Source organism: Trachemys scripta, chromosome 7 (genome assembly GCF_013100865.1).
Source record: "Trachemys scripta elegans isolate TJP31775 chromosome 7, CAS_Tse_1.0, whole genome shotgun sequence".
In the NCBI taxonomy this organism is placed as follows: domain Eukaryota; kingdom Metazoa; phylum Chordata; order Testudines; family Emydidae; genus Trachemys; species Trachemys scripta.
Window position 1 is genome coordinate 1,399,437 of NC_048304.1, and position 21,716 is coordinate 1,421,152.

General features: G+C 52.4%; 2 protein-coding genes across 4 annotated transcripts in view; one reads left to right on the forward strand and one right to left on the reverse strand.

Moving 5' to 3' along the window:
- IMPDH2 (inosine monophosphate dehydrogenase 2) overlaps positions 1-18,232 on the forward strand; it is an 18,819-nt gene extending 587 nt beyond the window's left edge. Inside the window, exons 2-15 of one of the 2 annotated variants that reach the window (XM_034776565.1) lie at positions 182-230; positions 595-696; positions 1,610-1,684; positions 2,221-2,427; positions 6,508-6,595; positions 7,296-7,495; positions 9,888-9,978; positions 11,195-11,290; positions 12,764-12,835; positions 15,596-15,739; positions 16,686-16,830; positions 16,948-17,091; positions 17,564-17,647; positions 18,017-18,232. In XM_034776565.1, the coding sequence (XP_034632456.1) occupies positions 182-230; positions 595-696; positions 1,610-1,684; positions 2,221-2,427; positions 6,508-6,595; positions 7,296-7,495; positions 9,888-9,978; positions 11,195-11,290; positions 12,764-12,835; positions 15,596-15,739; positions 16,686-16,830; positions 16,948-17,091; positions 17,564-17,647; positions 18,017-18,038 (1,519 nt within the window). In that variant the 3' untranslated portion in view covers positions 18,039-18,232. The remainder of the gene's footprint in view (positions 1-181; positions 231-594; positions 697-1,609; positions 1,685-2,220; positions 2,428-6,507; positions 6,596-7,295; positions 7,496-9,887; positions 9,979-11,194; positions 11,291-12,763; positions 12,836-15,595; positions 15,740-16,685; positions 16,831-16,947; positions 17,092-17,563; positions 17,648-18,016) is intronic. The other variant, XM_034776566.1, reaches the window with a different exon arrangement.
- A 627-nt stretch (positions 18,233-18,859) lies between these two features.
- Positions 18,860-21,592, reverse strand: NDUFAF3 (NADH:ubiquinone oxidoreductase complex assembly factor 3). 2 transcript variants are annotated; one of them, XM_034777849.1, is made up of 6 exons: positions 21,549-21,592; positions 21,285-21,374; positions 20,642-20,834; positions 20,197-20,263; positions 19,663-19,763; positions 18,860-19,127 (listed from the first exon to the last, which is right to left on the reverse strand). In XM_034777849.1, exons 1-6 carry the CDS (start codon positions 21,575-21,577, stop codon positions 19,032-19,034), a joined length of 576 nt encoding a protein of 191 aa, XP_034633740.1. In that variant the 5' UTR covers positions 21,578-21,592; the 3' UTR covers positions 18,860-19,031. The 2 variants fall into 2 exon arrangements, with proteins under 2 accessions (XP_034633740.1, XP_034633741.1); XM_034777850.1 differs by lacking the exon at positions 21,549-21,592 and adding an exon at positions 21,518-21,538.
- Positions 21,593-21,716: the final 124 nt, after the last annotated feature.

The following is a 21,716-nucleotide window of genomic DNA, read 5'->3' on the forward strand; positions in this document are numbered from 1 at the left end:
GGGGGGGGGGTCTGTGCCTCGCCCCCCAATCGCCCCTCATCTCCCCCGCGCTGCCCGGCACTGGGTAACCCCGTCTGAGACCGCCCCGGAGCCAGCCCAGGAAGGGCTGTGGCCGGGGGTCGGGGTCGTGTCATTGGCATGCAGGTGATTTCAGTTTGTCTCTTTCTATCCCATCTTCCAGTGACTTCCTTATTCTTCCCGGCTATATTGACTTCACTGCAGAGCAAGTGGTGAGTATGAAGGTGAAGTTTGCATTCTCTGGGATTAATGACGACAGGCTGGTGCTCCCTGATCTCAGGGCTTTGCTAACCGGCTCTTCTTGTGTCTGCTTCAGTGGCCATTGTAGAGGGAGAGAACGATCTTTATTTTTACTATCTTGGCTGCCCTTGGAGCTAAACTCTTGGAGACATTGGTGCCCCTTTGACGATCATGGGAACTAAGAAAAACACTTTGTTGTAAAGCAGTGGTGTGTGGCATATGAATCCATGTGGTGTGTGGCAAAAATCCATGCTGGCTTCCCTGGTTCACAGGCCCAGGTAGAGTTGCTTTGGGATGAACTTGCATATCACCACAACAAACCTTTTCTTCTTTTAGGACCTGACTTCAGCGTTAACCAAAAAGATCACCTTAAAGACTCCCTTGGTTTCCTCTCCTATGGACACAGTGACCGAGGCCAGCATGGCCATTGCAATGGCGGTGAGTGCCCATGGACAAGAACATTAGAAAGTGGGAGAAATGACTCCTGTAAACTGAAGAATAACTTTAATACCAGTTCCCAAGAATGATGACATCATCGGTGTTAAACTTAGTTTAAAATAATGTGCGACAGTGTTAAACCAGCTGTCGCTAACTAGGCTCGCTATTGCCAGCTGCTGTTTTTTCAGATCTCCTTAAGCTGGTCTTGCTGTTAGTGGGTTAGATCTTATTTCTCCATTGTATTGGAGCTTTATCAATGTGTTCTCTGAGCAGGAGAGCGGGAGCCTCTCAGCTGCTGTATTCCTACTCTTAACTCTATAAGGGAAAACAAACCGTTTGTAACATACAACATTTGATGTTAAATCAACTTAAAAGAAAATTGGAGCGTGTTTTGGGCCTGAATATACTCCTTACACTGGTATCCCATAAGCAGCCATGGGGGTGGGAGGCAAGTCATGTCTTTGGATAAGGGAATCCTGGCATTTCTACTGTTCAGATCCTGCCCTCAGGCCTTGGCTACACTGGTGCTGTACAGTACTGCAACTTGCTGTGCTCAGGGGTGTGAAAACGCACCCTCTTTCCCCCCTCCCTCTCCCCCCCTGAACGCAGCGAGGTCAGCCTTGTAAAGCGCCAGTGTGATCAGAGCCTGCAGCGCTGCACGCTCGCTTGCAGCGCTGCAAGCTACTCCCCTCGGAGAGGTGGAGCTCTCTCGCAGCGCTGGCGGCGCGACTACACTCGCGCTTCGCTTTCCCAAGTGTAGCTAAGGCCTCAGTGTATCTGAGCTCCCATTAGAAGTGCAGTTTGCTCTGCTACAGTAGTAGTCTGCTGTCTGTACCTGGTTGTTGAATTCACCAAATAAAGTTTAGGGTCCCTATCGTTGCAGTGACTTACTGCTGCCTCTGTGTGTTCTCAGCTCACAGGTGGGATTGGATTCATCCATCATAACTGCACACCGGAATTCCAGGCCAATGAAGTACGGAAAGTTAAGGTAAAGAACAGCTGAAGCAGGAAACTAGGAGATGGGCAAGTCACTAAATGTCCAAAGGGGTCTGGCTCCAGTTTGAGAACCATGAAATAGGCTTAAGCAAAGGAGAGCTGGCAGGGACTCACTCACTCCCCTTGTATTCTAGTCTCTTAGAGCAGTGGCACTGGTCAGTGCAGGTGGCCATATCAGCTCTTCTGTCTTGCCATATCCCACAACAGCTAGGGACACGAGAACCTGCTTACTGAGTGTGGGGGAATGTTGGCCAGGATGCTGGGGTTAAATCCCCACCTGCCCGTTTTGAAAAGTGTCAATGAATTTATCCCCAGAGATGGGCAGAAAGGAGCTTGACTTGGTTGATGCAGCATCCTTGCTACTGCAGTCACTGACCCCAAATACCTGTGTGCAACGGACTCTGGCAGCTTGGGGAGAGTGACAGACCTTCACCGCTCTCGTACCCTGAGGAGTGTTAAATGCCTGTCACATTACAGCTCAGTCTATCCATGTTGTTTACTCTGCTCTCTGAATGTGCTTTGTTTCAGAAATATGAACAGGGATTTATCACAGACCCAGTGGTGCTGAGCCCCAAGCACAGAGTGAGTGATGTGTTTGAAGCAAAAGCCCGTCATGGATTCTGTGGCATTCCTATCACAGACAATGGAAAGATGGGGAGTAAGCTGGTGGGGATCATCTCATCCCGAGACATTGACTTCCTGAAAGAGGAGGAGCACGACTTGCCCCTCAGTGAGGTTTGTTACCCGAGGACCCGCGCTCCTGGTGGGAGAGGGAGGGTTATGTTAGTAAGTGCTACTGCGTGTGGTGACGACAAAGGCTCAGTGCTTGAATGAGATGTGTGAACCAGCCTGGCGGGAACAGGTGCCTGGCTCTTTGTTTTATTCCAGGTTTAAATTAGTCTTTCTGTTGCTTAGTTGAACTGCTCACCTCTGGGTTCTGTGCCTGCTGCTTCGTTCTGTAGCTGCATATTCTGTGCCTATTACTAGCGTGTTCCAATGACTGCTGGCTTGGGTTTACCATTTGGCACAATCTGGCCATGATCCTTTTTGCTTCCTATCGCAGTCATCAGGGGTGCAGGAATGCAGGGGACTGGGGGGCCACACATGGCCTTTCCACTTTTGAAAGTGGACAGACCTGGCCCATCCGCTGTTCGTCATGGGCCCTGTCCCTTCTCTTCCCCCATAAGACTTCCATCGCCAGGGCCAGGTGAGAGCGGCCCAGACAGCTGTGGGGAGCTGCAGACCCTTTATGTGCCTGGGATGGGGAGGCCCGAGAGCCTCTGGGGAAGAGGAGGGGCAGGGGCGGGGCCTCGACTCCCACCCACCCACCCACCCTGGCAGACATTCACTATTGGCTGAAGCCATCATTTCTCTCCTGGGTCTGTATTGGCTACTGCTGCTCTCCTGTAGTGACCTGGCCGTTGGGAAAGTGACATTGTTTGAATGCAGAGGCCAGAGCCGCCAAGCTCCCATTCACTGAATAGTGCTTTCAGGCTCCTGGTATAATCCCTTTGTCTGGGACTCCCTCAGTGCAGGGTAACCCCTGGGCTCAGTAAAGTCATACTTAGCACGTCCACAGTGCTTCATTAACAAACTTTCCTTTTCTCCCTCTTGCTCTCTCCCATCAGCCTGCAGCATGCACTCTGTGTGAGCCTTCTGGTGCTAATTCCGTTGGTACTGGTACTGGGGAAGGGTTGTGGTAGCTTGTAATGATAGATCTTCGGTGTTGTCAGATGACAGCATACAGTAGTTTTTAGTGCTGCTTGGCCAGTGCCGCCCTCGTGACTTAGGTCAGCATGAGCTAAAGATAGACCCAGCTTGGCATTGCATTCATGTCCCAACTCCATTTTCAATCTCCTGTTACTAGCCAAAGAGACGCTGACAATGTCACTTCAGGAATGGTACCAAAGAGGCTTGTGTTTCTTCAGAGATGCTGAACCATTCAGAACATCGAATGGTCATAATGGGTCAAACCAATGGTCCATCTAGAACAGCATTCTGTCTCTGACGGTGGCCAGTCGAGATTCATGCCATATCTCCTGCTTAGGCCTCTTAGCATCTACGCTGCAGAGCTGGAAGCCCCTTTCCTATTCTTGTTTCAAACGTTGATTCCTGTGCATGCAACAATAGGCAGGAGAGTTTATTGGCCTTTCTGTAATAGCCCTGGTTCTCATCCCACTTATGATTTAGCTCTAATGCCCTGCTCCTTGCTCTCATAGGCTCTCCAAGTAATTAGTGCTGGGTGTTATTTTCTCCCCCCCGCCCCTTTCTGGAATTCTTTTCTGTGCAATCTGAGACCTAACAAACCAGCGCCCTCCTCCCCAATTTTGATTAGATGTTACTTCCCTGAACTCAGGGAGAAGAGATCTTTCTTGACTATGTACCTTATGAGCCTTATACAGGTGCACACTGGTGCTGGTTTGTCAGAGTGGACACAGGCAGGCATGTTAATTTAGATTAGGCTGTCAATCGATCAAAAAAATTGATCGTGATTAATCGTGCTGTTAGAATAGCATTTATTTTAAATATTTTTGGATGTTTACTACATTTTCAAATATATTGATTTCAATTACAACACAGAATACAAAGTGTATAGTGCTCACTTTGTGTTTTTATTACAAATATTTGCACTGTAAAAAACAAAAAATAGTATTTTTTAATTCACCTCATAAAAGTACTGTAGTGCAATCTCTTTATAATAAAAGTTGAACTTACAAATGTAGAATTATGTACCAAAAAAACCTGCATTCAAAAATAAAACAATGTAAAACTTTAGAGTCTACAAGTCCACCCAGTCTTCCTTCTTGGTCAGCCAGTCCCTCAGACAAACAAGGTTGGTTACATTTGCAAGGAGATAATGCTGCCCACTTCTTGTTCACAACGTCACCTGAAAGTGAGGACAGGTGTTCGCATGGCACTGTTGTAGCCGGCGTTGCAAGATATTTACGTGCCAGATGCGCTAAAGATTCATATGTCCCTTTATGCTTCAATGACCATTCCAGAGGACATGCTTCCATGCTGACAGAATCTTAGAATATCAGGGTTGGAAGGGACCTCAGGAGATCATCTAGTCCAACCCCCTACTCAAAGCAGGACCAAGCAATCCCCAGACAGATTTTTGCCCCAAATCCCTAAATGGCCCCCTCAGGGATTGAACTTTCAACCCTGAGTTTAGCAGGCTAATGCTGTGGGTTCTACTTGATAACAATCGAAAGCAGTACGGCCCGACACCTGTTCATTTTCATCATCTGAGTCAGATATCACCAGCAGAAGGTTGATCTTTTTTGGTGGTTTGAGTTCTGTAGTTTCCGCATCCGAGTGTTGCTCTTTTAAGACTTCTGAAAGCATGCTCCACACCTTGTCCCTCAAGATTTTGGATGGCACTTCAGATTCTTAAACCTTGGGTCTAGTGCTGTAGCTATCTTTAGAAATCTCATATTGGTACCTTCTTTGCGTTTTGTCAAATCTGCTGTGAAAGTGTTCTTAAACCAAACATGTCCTGGGTCATCTGAGACTGCTATAACATGAAACATTTGGCAGAATGTGGGTAAAACAGAGCAGGAGACTTACAATTCTCTCCCCAAGGAGTACAGTCAAAAATTTTATTGACGCATTATTTTTTAACGAGCATCATCAGCATGGAAGCATGTCTTCCGGAATGGTGGCCAAAGCATGAAGGGGCATACAAATGTTTAGCATACCTGGCATATAAGTGCCATGCGAACGCCTGTTCTCACTTTCAGGTGTCATTGTAAGTAAGAAGTGGGCAGCATTATCTTCCATCAATGTAAACAAACTTTTGTCTTAGCGATTGGCAGAATAAGTAGGAAGACTGAGTGGACTTACAGGCGCTAACGTTTTACGCTGTTTTGTTTTTGAATGCAGTTACGTAACCAAAAAAAATCTGCATTTGTAAATTACACTTTGCCGATAGAGATTGCACTACAGTACTTGTATGAGGTGAATTGAAAAATACTATTTCTTTTGTTTATCGTTTGTACAGTGCATATTTGTAACACAAAATGTGAGCACTGTACACTTTGTATTGTGTGTTGTAATTGAAATCAATATTGAAAATGTAGAAAAACATCCAAAAATATTTAATAAATTTCAATTGGTGTTCTATTGTTATAAGTGCGATTAATCACGATTAATTTTTTTGAGTTAATTGCGTGAGTTAACTACAATTAATTGACAGCCCTAATTTAGATGTGGCCTCTTCCTCCCATCCCCTGCCCTTATTCTGCAGCCTCAGGCACTCCCAAGCAGAGTCCCCCTAAAGCCAGTGTGCTAGGGAGCGCTGTCTGAAAACAAGCCCAGTGACTGGTGGAGTTTCTGCCAGAAGAGTAAGAGGCTGGGATTATATCAGGCAAATGAGTGCTGGAGCTAGGTTCCTAACCTATTAAAAGTACTTTGGTCTGGATTGTGTAGCTGGTGATGTGAGGGGAGTCTGTGCTGCTGAAATCCCAAGTAGAGGGGGTGAGGTTCTTCCTTCTCTCAGGGTGATCTCCCTGGGTTGGCCGGCAGTATGGACATACAGCCTATGGACACAGCTCTGTGCCGGGCTCCATGTGGATTTGAGTGGACTGTTTGAATGGGTATAGAGTGCTGCAGGTTAAGGAGTCATTTTCATGGGCTGCTCCACGCTATCGCGTGCTCCCTCGTCCATCCCATATGTAGCGTTTAGTTGGGACCCTCTGGCTCCTAGCAAGTGGCCACTGAAGCATCTTTGCTTGGCAGTTTGTTTCCTGTCCTGGATCAAGTGGGAAGGAGCTCACTCATGTGACTTTTCATTCTTTGCCCCTTTTCTATCAGATTATGACAAAGCGGGATGATCTCGTTGTAGCCCCTGCAGGGGTAACGTTAAAGGAAGCAAATGAAATTCTGCAGAGAAGCAAAAAAGGTACCGTGACTAGTTGTGTTGCGTGGGTGAACAGTGTCTGGCGTAGAGCAGGGGTTGGGGGGGCGGATGTGAGCACACACATGTGCACGTCTGGGAAATGCTCTCATGCTCCTCTCTCCACACATTCAGTTTTTCTCAATGCAAATGTTTTTCCCTACAATAAAAGACTGATGCCAGGTGTCCCATGGGGTGTTCCTTCCAAATCTCCCTGGGGAGAAGGGATGGTAAGGACAGGCGTGTCCTGGAGCCCCAAACGAGCATGAAGACCTGCCAAAAGACTAAAACCTTCACCTTCATCTCTGAGTCTGCTTAGAACTTCAGGGATTCCTGCCAGTCAAGGTGCTGAAAAGCTGTAAATGCCAAGAGCGCACTTGGCCGCAGGCTTTTAATTTTGTATCCAGTTTCTCGTGTGTGGTTTCAGAGGCTTGTGACCAGTTCGGTTCTGGGGGGGTCTGGAGTCACTTGAGTACAAGTGCCCTTTTTGAATTCAAGGCTATGCAGCAGGATCAGGATCCTAATCCGGAGCCCTTTCCCAGTCCTACTGACTTCTCAGTCTGCCAGCTGGGCTTCAAAAGCAAGTCCTGCTCAGGCTGCCGGTCACTCTTTGCATCTCTGGCGTACGGTGTGAGCCGGGTTCCTGCCCTGAGGGCCAGGCTGGTGGGAGGTTCTGACATGATGGTGTATTTCTATTTATTTCAAGGCAAGCTGCCCATTGTCAATGAGGAGGATGAGCTGGTTGCTATAATCGCCCGCACGGATCTGAAGAAGAACCGGGATTACCCGCTCGCATCTAAAGATGCTAAGAAGCAACTGCTCTGTGGTGCTGCCATTGGAACCCATGAAGATGACAAGTACCGTCTGGATCTCCTAGTGCAGTCGGGGGTGGATGTAGTCGTCTTGGTGAGCACCAGGGTTTGGCTTCTCTTAGTTGAGTGAATTCAACACATCCTGACAAGTTTTTGATTAGCAGCTCTCTTCATAGCATAGCTTCATCATGGACTTTGTGACTGGCCCCCTTGTGCCAGTGGCCTAGCTTGGACCTGCAGGGCTGGGGCAGGAGGGAGACTAGTCTAAATGGCCAGTCTGTTCATGGTGGGGCATTCTGATGGCATGTGTGTTGATACAGATACTGGTCTGCTAGCATGTGGTGATTGGTGCAGCTCGATATAGTGACGTCAGGCTAGATGGCTGTAATTACAAAGGTGCTCTGCTCGCTTGATGTCTGTCACTGGCCATAGGACTCGTGTACAAACACGTGTTGGGCTCCTTGTGTGAAATAACAGTACTGTGTCCTTTAATTACCTGATTATTAAAACAAATAACACAGAGGGACCAATATGGAACTTCTCGGCAGTCTGTCCTGTCAGCCCCACGTCTCTGATCATTTGGGCACAGCAGTTTGCACGTGCCCTTGCTGTCGATAGGTTAGTCTGAGAGCCCAACTAGAAAGGAAATGGGAGACATTCACAGAGCGTGGTTATACAACACTTGTTTCACAGGCCATGTTAGTTAGCTGGATTAGTCATAAGCACCTTCTATCTCCCATTCTAACAAGGGGGCTGGTGCACTTAGTGTGGAGCCTCCATAAGCAGGGACTGCTGCTGCTGCCTTGGGAAAAAGGCGACGAACTTTTCCTGTGCTCTTAGGGTGTCTTCACCACACAGGAAACTTGAGTTCTAATCCGTCTTACCCCTGACTTGACTCCTGTCCACATGCAAAATTCTCTAGCTGGAATTAAGCAGTGCTTTAAACTCACGCTTGCTAGCTCATGAAGGGAATGGGAAGGTGGCACGGACTCTGTAGTGGGGATCTCATCAATAGCTAATCCAATTGCTCTGTGCTGCTAATGTGCTCTCTGTGTAAGGCCAGTGGTGTTTTGAAGTGTGGCTGCTGTCAGGCCTGGCCTTAAAACCTAGCTTATCATAGCTATGGTGTTCAGAGGTGTGAAAAGTCCCACGCCTGAGTGCCGTAGCTATGCCAGCTGCAGTTAGTTCAAGGGAAGAATGCTGCCATTGCACGGGGAGATGGAGTTCCTGTGGCGACAGAAAAACCCCTTCCATGGCTGTCGTCTGGTCTACACTAGAAATGTAGGTCGGTTTAACTACATGGCTCAGGGGTGTGAAAAAATCCACGCTCCTGACTGGTGGTGTTGACCTGAGTCCCAATATAGACCGTGCTAGGTTGATGAAAAAATTCTTCTGTCGACCTAGCTACTGCTTTTCAGGGAGGTGGATTACCCCATGCCGAGGAGAGAACTCCGCCTGTCAGCATTGGTTGTGTCTACACTGAAGGGCTGCAGTGGCGCGGCTGCAGCGTTCTGTGTCCGCACTACACTAACAGTGCTGCAGCTGTGTGCCGCTCTAGCGCTTGTGGGGTAGACGTGGTCTCACCCAAGGCAGGCTAGCTACAGTACAGTAACCAGAGTGTGAACTTGTCAGAACTGGAGCTGACTGTGCTGTGAAGACCCACCCAGAGTAAAATGAACGACAAAAACCGAGCTGTGTTCATGGGAGTTGGGAAGAGTTGTCCTTGAGCATCTCTGGGGTCTGTTTGAATTCAGTATTCGGGGGGCCCATCACCGTAGTAGCTGAGCACCTGACAATGTTCACCACCCCTCTGAGGGCAGGCAGTCCTGCCATTCCGGTTCTAGGGGTGGGAGACCGGTCTAGTGACGTTACCTGACAAGGTATTTGTGGCAGAGCAGGTACTGAACTCTGGTCTCCTAGCCCAGGTCAGGGCTCTAACCACGGGACCATCCTTCCTCACTCATTTAGACTGTACAGTGGACACATGCGTTTCTTGCAGGTAGGACAGGACCATTTGGACGATGAGGACTAGGCAGGTGGCTAGCTGCTGTTCCAGTGCTAAGGGCTCGGACTGACCTTCGCCTCACACCCTTTCTTTCCAGGGCAGTGTTAGTGAGCCCTCCTCTTGTCCTGGGGTTCGCAAGGCAGCTGTCTCTTGGCAGTATGAAGTTGAGGCCCCGAAACTCACAATTCTCTAAAGAATGCAGCTCTTAGATGTTTTTCTTAGCCCTCAGCGTGAGCTGTGTGTGTGCGTGTGTGCCCTGCACTCATTAGGCTGAAATGTCCTGTAAGATGGAAGTTTGTGGTGGTTTTCTCTTGTAGCTCATGTCTTCCTGGCCTTCTGAGCCTGGGCAGTGGGGTCTTTCCGTACTGATGTGAATTAATCACCTGTTTGCAATGTGCTGAAGTCTCTGTGACTCTCCTAGGGCTGGATTTAAAATCCTTTGTAGCTATTTCGGTTGATTTTGTTTTTCTTTCTCTTCTAGGATTCCTCTCAGGGCAATTCCATTTTCCAGATCAACATGATCAAGTATATCAAGGAGAAATATCCTAACCTACAGGTCATCGGAGGCAATGGTAATCTACTAAATGCAATTTTAGCTTCTAGACTGACTGTTTTCAGTTGTAGTGAGACATGTTGACCTGCTTTAAATGAGCGTCCCTGTCACCTGTCCAGTGGGACTTTGCCCTGTGTGTCAGGTGTATAGAATATGGTACAGCACCTGACGGACACTTCTGTTCTGTGTGAAAACTTCTCACTCAGGATTAATGCAGTGTGTGCAATCCCCAGCCTTGACCCGTTGCTCTCTGGGCTCTGTAACATTGGTTTGAAATCCTTCTATGATTTCAGGGGTCTGGTTCTTGGACTCCTACCTTGTGTGGAAAATAAACAGCAACATCCATCAGAATCTGGCAGAGCAGAGTTTAACTCTCTTCCTCTTGTCTTTATCTGCGTTACCAAATATGTTGCTAACGCAGCATAGTGCCTCCTCCAGCCTTTGTCCCCTGCGTGGCCCTAAGCATGTCTCTCGCTTCCTCTGCCATTGTACAATGCATTACAATGTCTCGCTAGTCTAGCTGCAGCACGGACTCCCCTGCGCCATTGGGTTAGTGGGGAAGCAGGGGAACATCAAGTGCTGTTGTGGATTCAGCAGCCAGTACAATGCCAGTGAAAAGGGCAGTGGAGAAGCGTGGCCCTGGGAAATCAGTCAGACACGAACCACATTGGGAGGGACCCAGTCACAGGCTAACCCCAGCCCCACCCAGGCTCTGGCATCAGGCTGATCCCGCCCAACCCCCCCAAGGGGCGGCTGTGTAGGTGTAAAGCTAAGCCCTGGTCCCTGCACACCAAGCTGGCAGGGTCTCTTCCTAGAGCAGTCAAACATCCAGGCCTGGCTTTCACCCTGGTTCAGTGTGCACATGCCATGGCTGTGGTGACTGGTGCTTGCACAAGAGCAGCAGGGTGATGCGCGCACACTTCTCGGTTGACTGAGAACCAGCCGTTTGGTGCCGGGTTGCTGTTGAGATTTGAAACTGACTTTGTGCATGACCTGTTGTGTTACCATGCACACCAACGCAATTGGCCTGCCTCCAGAAGGGAGCACTCTCCATCCCTAGATCCCGGGGCTGTGAAGCTGAATCAGGTGCTGTTTGTGGGACCCGCTGAGATGCCCGAGTGGAAGGCGCTGGGCAAGTGCAGAGAACCCAGCTCAGGGAGGAGGGCAACTGGCTAGCTACTAATGGTGAAAGGAGACAGCGTTCTCATTTAAAAACCTTAGTCTGTTTGCTTCAGTGGTGACGGCAGCTCAGGCGAAGAATCTGATCGATGCAGGGGTCGATGCTCTAAGGGTCGGGATGGGCAGTGGCTCCATCTGCATCACGCAAGAAGGTAAAGAAAATTTTTAATATCTTCTCAATAGCTAGAAAAACAAATATCTGCAAAACATTCCTATCCAGAGCCTGCAATAAGTCTGCAGCGATGCAGTCCTCGAGTGGTGGTGACTGTCTTGCCGCAGGTCCGGTGTAATGGGGATATGATTTTACAGCTGTGTAGTGCCAAAGACACTCCAGGGCTGGGTGTGGGAGCATAGACGTGCCACTCGACCTGATCTCCACCTAAGTGAGCAGGGCAAAGGAGAGGGCATTGGGTACAGACGTTGGGGGTTTCCATTTGCTCGGCATAGCTAGGAGGGCAGCAGAGAGGATGGTGATAAAACTCCCAGGGTGGTTTGTGTGGCCCTGCCCTGGGGCAGCTGCAGCTGACAGTAAGATCCTTGTGTGTTTGTTGGTCGGCTGGATTGGTGCCAGGGTGCAATTGCCTGCCAAAGATGAGGTTTTTGAATGCAGCTATTGCAGTTAGCAGGATTCCAGGGGCGCCTGTACCAGGCAGGCAGCGTTCCTAGGCACAGCTCTCTAGCCTAGCTACTAGACTCAATGGCCGGGCATGTCCTGGAATGAAGACTGGTTTTAAAGCTGCAACTGGACATCACCGTTCCAAGGGAAACAAGCAAGCAGGGGTGTGGATGCCTTGTGAGGGGCCATCGCTGCGGCAGTCTGGCTGCAGAGCCCCTCTCTTGAGCTTTGCTGTAATGGACCTGAAACAAGCCGCTGCCTAGAGAAGCAGCCCTTTGCCATATGCATGCAGGGTCTTCCTGCAGATCCCAGCAGCAGTACTTGGGGCCCTACGAGGACACACCTTGGGGACAGCCCCCTGTACCGAGGATCTGTGTTCTCGCTCTGCCCGCTCAGGGAGCACCTGCTGCTTGGAGACTGGCCCAGGTGTTGTGCTGGAGAAACTGTTGTGTCTCCTTTGTGTAGAATGTTTTATTGAAGAGCCGCCCTTCCCCACCCTATCCCCTGCTGTACCAGCAATTCCTGGTCTGGGCCAGGCCATTCACGCACAGTGCGTTCCTGCTTCTTTTCATTCCCACCCATGGATAACTGGAGGAAATGATGGCAGATTCCAGCACTACAATGTGATGAGTACAGCCAGACTCTGGGAGCTCTGCCCCTATCTTGGCAGCAGAGACCGAACATCTGTACTTCCCAGTGGCCGTTGTGTGGCGGCTGTTTGTGCCAGGAACACCAGGAGCAGGTAGAGGAGCCAGTGTTTCAGCGTCAGATGGATTTCTCCATGAAATGTCCCTGGAGTAGGGAGAGCACATGCTGAGTGCCAGGTTGTGCTCCCCTGGACATGGCCTTCAGCTTGGCATCCTTCTCAGTGGCTTGGACTGAGAGGGACCCCTGACGTCCGAGTTCTGGCTCGGTTATCCCAGGCTCAGCCTGGTAAAGTCACTGCTGGGGGGCCCTTTATTCTGCTGCTGCTGTTTGTTTCTAAATTATATTTATTTGTTTTGTTTAGCTGCTCCACAGATCCCTCCAGAACTAAAGTCCCACAGCCCCAAGTGCCCGTCTTCTGTCATGGGCACCTATAGTAAGTCACTTGCCCTGTTCTCAACCTTAATTCTGTCTTGAAGCAGGACCCTGATTGGCTGCACATGGCCCCTCTGCTTGTTTGAGAATAATTGAGTTGTAGATGCACTTGGGGTTTTGTGGCTTTGGATACTGGTAGTTGACCCAAAAACTGATGCTGAGAAGTCTTTCGGATTTCTAAAGCAGGGTTCTGAATTGTCCTAATCGAGGCCAGCTGGGCTTGTCAGTGTCTTTAATCCAACCCAATTAAAAAACCTGATTGAGCTTCCTCATGGGGCACTGCTGAGCCTCTAACTGGAGGGCGGTGCCTAGGCAGAGCCTGCAATTCTGCTCTGTGTTGGGAGAGGTTACACATCAGCTACATTTCGCCTTGTGTGAAGCTAGCCGTGCTGTGTGAACGGGACTTTAACAGGGACTTTCACCCTGTGGCGAACCTGGAGGGCACATCCCAGAACCATGCCCTTTGCCAGTGATTCTGATCTGCGTGTGTGAGGAAGGGCTCTTCTCCCTCTCACCTCGCAAGCGCTACTTTTTGAAGTTATAGGATCAAGTAGGTGACCAAGATGAATCTTGGCTTTTGCCCTATTTGCTATTTGTGAAGCACTTCAAAGGGAAAGAGGTTTCTGGTTTGGATCCTGGGTTGTTCCCACTAGCATGACAGTCTCTCTTAGCGCCACCCTTACAAGCGTTTGCTCCGAGTACAGGTGAAGTGTGCCTACATTTTGAACCCTGCTTTGGAAGCCTGCACCCCCTGTTTGTCTTGGCACTGGGAGCTGGGACAGCCAAATACAGTCATGTGATGGTCCCATGTGCCCTGTGCCAAGAGGTGAATTACAAAGGGCTGGTCTCAGTTATTACTTCTCTAATATAGCGACAAACTTCTGTTCTTTGTAGAGAATAATGGGACCCAGAGGCTTGGGGCCCTGGGTTTCTTTGAAATCCGGCTGTTGCACAGAGGAGATGGTGCCGTCAGATGTCCGTACAGGAGCTCCTCACTTAACGTTGTTTGAGTTACATCGCTGCTCGTTTAAAGTTGTGCAGTGCTCCCTTATAATGTCATTAGGCTGCCTGTTCTGTCCATTGCTTGTAAGATTCTGTGGAAGAGCAGTGACTTTACAAGGGAGCATCCTCTTCTCCGCCTCCTCCCCCTCCCTCCCAGCGCTTCCCCCACCACCGAACAGCTGTTTGGTGGCACTTAGGACTTTCAGGGGGAGGAGGGATACGGTGTGCTCCAGAGAGGAGGTGGAGTGGGGGTGGGAAGAGGTGGGCCTGGAGTGGAGTGGAGCGGGGACAGGAAGAGGTGGGCCCGGAGCATTCCCGGCAAAGTCAGCACCTGTTCTTCTCCAGGGAAGCTGCCGCTGCGAAGGTGCTTCCTAGCGTCCTTGCCTGCAGCACGCTGTGCCTGTGTGGGGTAAGCCAGGGGCACTTCCCAGCCACAGTACAGTATATAATGCCTTTTGTCTGCCCCCCAAAAATTTCCTTGGAACCTAATCCCCACATTTACCTTAAATCTTATGGGAAAATTGGATTCGTTTAACATCGTTTTACTTAAAGTTGCATTTTCAGGAACATAATGACAATGTTAAGTGAGGAGTTGCTGTACGGGCACCCTCAGTCTCTCCTTCGGCAATGCACTACCAAGTGAGACCATCTCTTTTAACACTAACAGCATTCACGTTATTGCTAGCAGACACTTCTTCATAGCTGGCTGGGTCCAATTGACTCTTTCACGATCGCTACCTGGAATTCTCCTCCCAACCTGAGCTGCTGGTGTGAGCACAGGGAGAAATGTGTGAGCTGTGCAGAAAGTAGTTTGTAAAGGCTCCCTCTTCTGGCAGAGCACCAGTCACTAGGAGTTGGCACACTTGGTGCTGCTCCCAGGTGGCAGCTTGAAACCCTGCATCAAACATGATGTTTGCACCCTGAATTACTAATCTTGCATGTTCATAATCTCATCTGGGTACTGTGCTAATTGTGATTGGAGGAAAGGCCTCCTGGTGATTATGTTGCTGGGGGAAATCTGAGGGATGGGAAGGTTACTGCAGTGTATGTGCATGCACTTGGCTGGTAAATGTACCCGAATACGTGTCATTCAGTGGTTTCCCTTCAGGTGTTTTTGTACAGTGAAAAGCCTGTAGTTGCTACAGACTGGTCTCAGATTTACCAGTGCTTTATTTGCCCCCAGTGATGGCTAAACTTTAAGGAGGCCCTGCTATGCTGGGGAAACTTACATTTCCAGCACCACATCAGTCCGCCCTGTGTCTGTTTCCTTTTCTGTTGTTGCGTATCAATAGAAACTCTCTCCTTTTGGTCAGATGCCTCTTCCGGGCTGCACATTGACATCCCATCATTGTGGTGATCAGCAGTGCGGGGAACACAGCAATCATCTGGGGACTCATTGGGCTTGGGTTTCTTGGGTCTGGCCCTATTTCCTTCTGTGTCTTGCTGGACACTAGGTGGTGAGTGAATCAGTGCCCCTAAGGACAGAGCAGCTGGCGTCCATGATTTCACCAGGGCTCTTGGTCATTCTGTAACCACTGCAAAAGCTGCTCTGTGGCATTGGGGCAGCAGTTACTTCATAGCCCCCGTTCACCTGCCTTCTGGGACTTGGGGCCAGGGCTGCTTGATTTCGTGTGGCTTATTCCAGGGGAGAAGCAGACTGGGAGGTCTGTGTGTGACTGAAAGCTGAAGGACCTTTAACCAAGGGGATTGCTGCAGCGCCTGGTACTTGATGGTTCACCCTTTCTCTTCCTGGATCTAGTCTTGGCCTGCGGCAGGCCCCAGGCCACAGCAGTGTACAAAGTGTCCGAATATGCCAGGAGATTTGGGGTCCCGGTGATCGCAGATGGAGGGATCCAAACCGTAGGACACGTTGCCAAGGCCCTGGCACTCGGTGCTTCCACAGGTGAGGGGGATGGGGGGAGCTTAAGGCATTCAGAGGGGTGTCTCCTTTTTGAGGGATTTGCTTTGCCGTTGGAATATCAACCCAATGAGTGAGCTTCTTACTGCCTGTGGACTGTTCTGCAGCGCTCACTTGGCAGCGTTACAGGAGCTCTGCAAAGCCCTGACCGTGTCTGCACGAGTGCCAACACGATCACAGCTGGGCTGGGAGTGGGAGATTGCTGGTGTATTTACATTGCCCAGGTGGCAATGTAACAGCAGTGAACGTACATTGTGCACAGGGCATTGATCTACTCGTGTGTCAGGGCAGGGAGACTCTGCCAGGACAGTGCAGCATTCTCCAGACAGGTCTGCTGGTGCCACATGCCCCGTGCACTAGTGTGAGGCTTCTTCCAAGCAGAGTGCCACTTGTGCCAAACGAACCTGGCTCCTTCGTGATCTAGGCCTTTTGCCCAGAGGTACAAGGGCTAACCACAAACCCAGTGAGCCTCTAAGCAGTTGTCTTTCTCAGTCTGTTCTTCACGTCTACATGCTCTGTAGGGTCCAGACTTACCCCTTCCTCAGGGTTTATCAAACAAAGAAATTAATGACTTAAAAGATCAGCTGAGCCCTTCTCCAAGTTTGTCTGTTCCTATGGTTCCTCCCTCAGGACCACTCAGCCCCCACCTCCCTTAGAGCCAGGTGAGGGTAACACCTCCTCCTCCTGGGGGAGTTGTCAACGCAGCAACACCTGCTAATGGGGGCGGGGGCCCAGCAAACAATGGCAACTGGGTATTTTCCGGCCAGCTCCACTTCCACCCTGTGCCCAGATCACGGGGTCATGCTGCCCCCTCCGAAAATGCAGGCTCTGGGGCCCACCAAGTGGCTGAACAAAGCCTTGCTCCAGTGTAAGCTCCCCTCCTGTGCCCTGTGGCTGACTCAGCTGTCGCTCATCTTCTCGCTGGCTTTAGTGATGATGGGCTCGCTCCTGGCTGCAACCACGGAAGCCCCTGGAGAGTACTACTTTTCGGACGGAATTAGGTTGAAGAAATACCGGGGAATGGGATCATTGGATGCCATGGACAAGAACTTGGGCAGCCAGACCCGATACTTCAGGTAGGAGAGACTGGCATGAGGGACGGCAGGTCCCCGAGTCGGTGAGATTACTGCCTTAGCTTGCCAGGTCTGGTTTGTTCCATGGACTTTTTTTTTTTCCCCCCCAACCATCCCCAGTGAGACAGATAAAATTAAAGTGGCCCAGGGGGTGTCTGGTGCAGTGCAAGACAAAGGTTCTATCCACAAGTTCATCCCGTACCTGATTGCTGGGATCCAGCACTCCTGTCAGGATATCGGTGCTAAGAGTCTGACCCAAGTCAGGTAAGAGACTTCCCCGTGTGCGCGCTCAGCTAATCCTCATCTCGTCATCCCTGAGCTAGCATCTGGTAACTGGCTCCTTGCAGCTGGTAGCCAAGGCCCACCATGTCTCAGACCCCGATCTCTGGTGCAGCTGAGCTGTAGCCCCTGCTCCCAGCCCAGTCCCCAGCAGGCACACCCTGAAGGAGGAGTTGTGCGATGGGATGGGATGGGAGAGCGCTGCCTGGGCAGCCTTGCTGAGGGAGGAGCTGGAGCTGGCCGCCTGGCTCTGCTCCTTCCAGAAATGGGCCCAGGGGCGGGGAAGCATGTGGCAACCCCTTGCTCGTCCTGTGTTGCAGTTGGTGTGAAATCTCCTTGCCCCACTGCACAGTACAGTCTCTCCCCAGGCCTGCAGCTCCCCATGGCACACTGAGGGCCAGAGGCCGCCTAGCCGCGGCCTGGGGAGCATGACCCCAGATCTGCTTTCCCTTGGCAGAGCCATGATGTACTCAGGAGAACTGAAGTTTGAAAAGAGGACGACGTCTGCCCAAGTGGAAGGAGGAGTTCATGGCCTCCATTCGTAAGTCCCCTGCCCGCGCTGCCCTTCGCTGGGCTCTTAGCAGCTCAAAACACTGTTGGATGTAGCCCAGCCCAGCACACTAGGACAGCCCTTGCTGTCCCCGCAGGCAGTGGTACAGGCTGCATCCCATTGGCTGGCAGGGAGCTGGAGGGTGGGGGGTGGGGGAGTTACTGGCTTACCTGCTGTTTGTAGCAGCTGGAGCTGTTCCATAATAGCACTGGCCTTGGATTCCCCAGACACTGCAGATCTATGGCAACTGACTGCCCCAGCCCAGCGGACCTAGGGCTGGAGAGCAGGGGCTGGTGCTGGGGGCTGGGCAGGCCGGGAGGTGGAGGGGCCAGGCCCATGGCAATTTTTCTGTCTGTTTAGATATGAGAAGCGCCTCTTCTGAAGGAGGGTCTGTGCCTGTACTCAGCGCCTTGCTGCTCTGCAGCCCTCGGCCACGCACCTGAGCTGCTCCTGTCACAGAAGTGCCATTATCCTGCCAGCACCTGCTGCTCCCCGTCCCTGTGAAGACACCCTGCCAGCGGGGCTCAGGCCCTGGCGCGTGTTGGCTGTGTTTTACAATAAAAGAAAAGAGGGTGGGGCTCCTTGTCTGTCTCAGTCCCACCACCTCAGGCCTCCTGTCCCCTGTCATGCCCCCAGGGTCCCCTTAGGCTGGTTTTGTTGCTGGTCCCAGGATTTGCTCTGGTGCAAGATTGTGAGAGCAACCGCTGTCTCCCCATGCTTCAGTCCCTGTGAACCTCCCCCCTGCAGCCTGAACACCACAGCTTGCTGATGTGCTTCACAAGGGTTAGTCTACTCCCTGTAGGTCAGCAAGGGCAGAACAGACCTGGGGGAAGTGGAGGAACTTCTGCTGCAAATGCCCCTTCAAAACCCAGCTACCTTCCCTAACCTCTGCTACCTGGCAGGGCACGATCCAGCTGTGGCCTGCTCGGCTGCCCCAAAGTGAAATAGTCCTAATAATGCCCACTGTGGTTAGGTGAGTTTCAACCCCACTCAGGGCCCTGTAAGGGGCAGAAGGCCCCCCCCCCAGCAAGGCCGGCATTCCTGGGGCCGGGGGGGAGAGAGGCCAAGAACTGGTCTGCACAAACATGGAGGTAGCTGCCCCTGCTTTCCAAGGGCTGCTGTAGCCCCTTGTCTTCCTTTGCCCCCCTCCCCTGCTAAGTGAGTGACCAGGAGGAAGGAAGCATTCACAGCTGGGCACCCGCCGCCCTTCCCAGGAAAAGCAGCAGTGAGGCTGCTCACCATTTATTCTGAAACGTTTTCTCCTTCCTAGTAACAGTTCATGTTCCCCTTCCAGGCCCTGTGAGGCGTTTAACCCTTTGTACATAGGCTGGGTGTGAGTCCCAAGGGCCAGACGGGCTCAGCTGCGGAGCTGCTTCTACATCAGGGCGCTGCCAGCATTGGGGGGGATGAGGGCAGCCGCGGTCGCACGACGCTCGCTTATCAGGAAGTTGAATGTTGCACAAGCATTAGGCTGTGAAAGAGAAGGCAAAGGCCCAGAAACACTCAATGACTAAAGCAGAGCCCTTGGCCATGTGGAACATTTACCCCAGTCCCCGCTTGCCTTTCGCTGCTAGACATATGATCTGTAGCCCAGGGACCAGAATTCCTTGCCTGGCACCTACCAGAAAAGTAACATTAACCTTGTGGTGGCAGGAGTGCGTCTCAAGCCAATAGCCACCAAGGCACCATTGGCCTGTCCCAGCGTGTGCATAGGGTACATGGGGCCCTTCACATTCCCTGCCCTGCAGGGTCATGTGTGACCTCCACCCAGCTGAGCAAGGGGCCAACGCAGAGGGCAGGGCCTGGGGAGGGTTGGGACACCAGGCCATCCCCTCTGTGGCTGCACTAGGAGAATCTAGCTCCAGCTGCCTGGCTGGGGGGGCACAGACAGCCGTACCCTCGCCTCCGAAGGTGCCCCTTGTTCTGACCTGCTGCAGACAGCCCTGGGACGGGCCTGGCAGGTCTGCTCAGCTTCACCCCCATGGTCCCAGCATGTCCCCCCTTACCGTGTCCTGCACCTCCACAGCGATCCCACATTCCCTCATGAACTTCAGGACACCCGGCTCCAGCCGCTCCACCTTGTCCCCTACGCCCAGCACCAGGATTTCTAGCAGCAAGAGACAAGCCCAGCTGAGTGAGGCTGCGTTGGCCACATGGCAAAACCCAGTCCCGCCTCCCTCCCTTCCCCCCCATCCTGGCGCTAGCCGGCCTCAAGGCCTGTCCCTCTCCCAGCCACAGCCCCGTCCAGCCATTCAGACTGCAGTGGCCAAGGCCTTGTGCGTAAGACCCTAAGTAACCCCAGCTTGGCCGCCCCGCTCCCGACACTCATTGCTGGGCAGTGTCTGGGGTAGGGCAAGTTCTGCTTTGGCTCAGACAACCCACATGGCCAGGGTAGCAGGACACGTGCCAGCACACGCCGGGGCAGTCCCTGCTCCTGGCTCGCTCTGGGGACTGCCACACCCAACCAGTGACAGCAGAGCGCTGCAGGGAGCAGCAGAGTATTCCCCAGTGCCCCGCTCGTCTCTGCGCCTCCCACCTACCTATTCTCGGCTCCAGCAGCCGGAACAGCACCAGGCTCTCCTTGGTTATGTCCTGGTAAGAGCCAACCTGAAGGAAAGGAAGGACACTCACCTCTCCTGCCCACAATGCCACCTGGCTTGCAATGCAGCCTGTGCCCTCCATGGGGGACATGCCCCTGGAGCTTGCTGCTGCCTGGACTGGGCAGGTTTCAACACAGCCAGGGAGGCTCAGGTCAAAGCACCTGCACTCCCCCTTGTGGGCAGGGAAGAGTCAAAAGTGACGAGCTCCCTGGGTCTCCCACTCATCCACCCCCAGGACTGGACTGGCCACGCCACCTGGGCATGGGGAACTCCACTTCCCCAGGGCTGGGAGCTCAGCACAGTGGGGAGTTGAAGGCCCAGGCCCTGTGGGGAGGGGGAGGTCCCCCGGGGCCAGGCTCCAGGCCCTGCCAGCTGGGGCACTCACATTCCACTGCAGGATGGCGCGTGGGATGATGGCGCAGGGCCCCACCACCTTGTCTCCATTGATGGTGAAGCCCCAGCTGGTGTAGCCGTCTATGAGCATCATGCTGGGGGATTCCCGCTCCATCAACTTCAGCGTTGTCTTCTGGTAAAGCTCGTCATCTGCAGGGGTGAGGCGGTGACCCCGGCGCGGCTGCCTGTCACAAGAGGGCTTGACTGAGACCCACTAGCCAAAAACCCCAGGACTTAGCTTCCTCGCCAGTCCCCCTTGAGCAGAGACCTCCCCCCACTGGGCTTGGGTTAGGGTTAGCCAAGGCTCCCAGGCAGTCTTTGAGTGGCCAGGTCAAGCCGCACCACACAGGGACCAATTACAGGAGCAGCAGCTGGGCCTGGATAAGAGGGGCCATGGGCACTGCTGGCCAGCTTTGTCTTGCTGCTAGAGCACCGGCCAGCCTGGACCCGGCCTCATTCCCCACAAGCCCCGTTCGGAGAGGGGGGGTTTGGCCCGGAGCAGCCAGGCTCTGCTACCTGCTGACGAAGGCTCACTCTGCCTGAGAGACGGTCAGGCCAGTCTGCACTGGGCCATGGGAAATCCAGGGAGAGGTGGTGCTGGGGCCCTCGGCTCCGCTGGGCTCTCCCGGCCTTACCAGTCAGGTGCTCTCCTGGCAGCTGCCAGCCTCCAGCTAGGAGTTAAGCCCCTGCGGCAGAACATCTTCAGGGAGGCCAGAATCATCCTGCTGCAATGACACGGAGAGAGGGTGAAAGCCAGAGCTGCTGCCCACGGGAAGCTGCTGGGCGGGGGGAGTCCCTGTGCATGCTCACAGCCCACCCGCCCTGTGCCACAGCTCAGCTCAGCCCTCTGCTGCCGCACGTGTGTTACCATGGCCCACAGCCCACGGGCTGCATCTCACTGAGGCTGGAGGCAGGGGCATGATCCCATCTGTAAAGTACCAGGCAACCCTCATGCACCGGAGAAATCACCAGTGCCAGGCTCAGTCCAGGGCCAGCGCCAGCTGCGAGGGAGAGCCCTGGGCTGAACCACAGAGGGCTGCGGGTCGGGACTGAGGGGCACGGGGGGG

What these genes read in the sequence shown, in the direction of transcription:
- NDUFAF3 (XM_034777849.1), bottom strand. Translation starts at nt 21,577, where the DNA reads ATGGGATCATGCCCCTGCCTCCAGCCTCA. An exon ending in GCGCCATCCTGCAGTGGAAT is followed by an intron (nt 20,264 to 20,641) that starts GTGAGTGCCCCA and finishes CCTTTCCTTCAG; the next exon opens with GTTGGCTCTTACCAGGACAT. An exon ending in GCTGCTGGAGCCGAGAATAG is followed by an intron (nt 19,764 to 20,196) that starts GTAGGTGGGAGG and finishes TCTTGCTGCTAG; the next exon opens with AAATCCTGGTGCTGGGCGTA.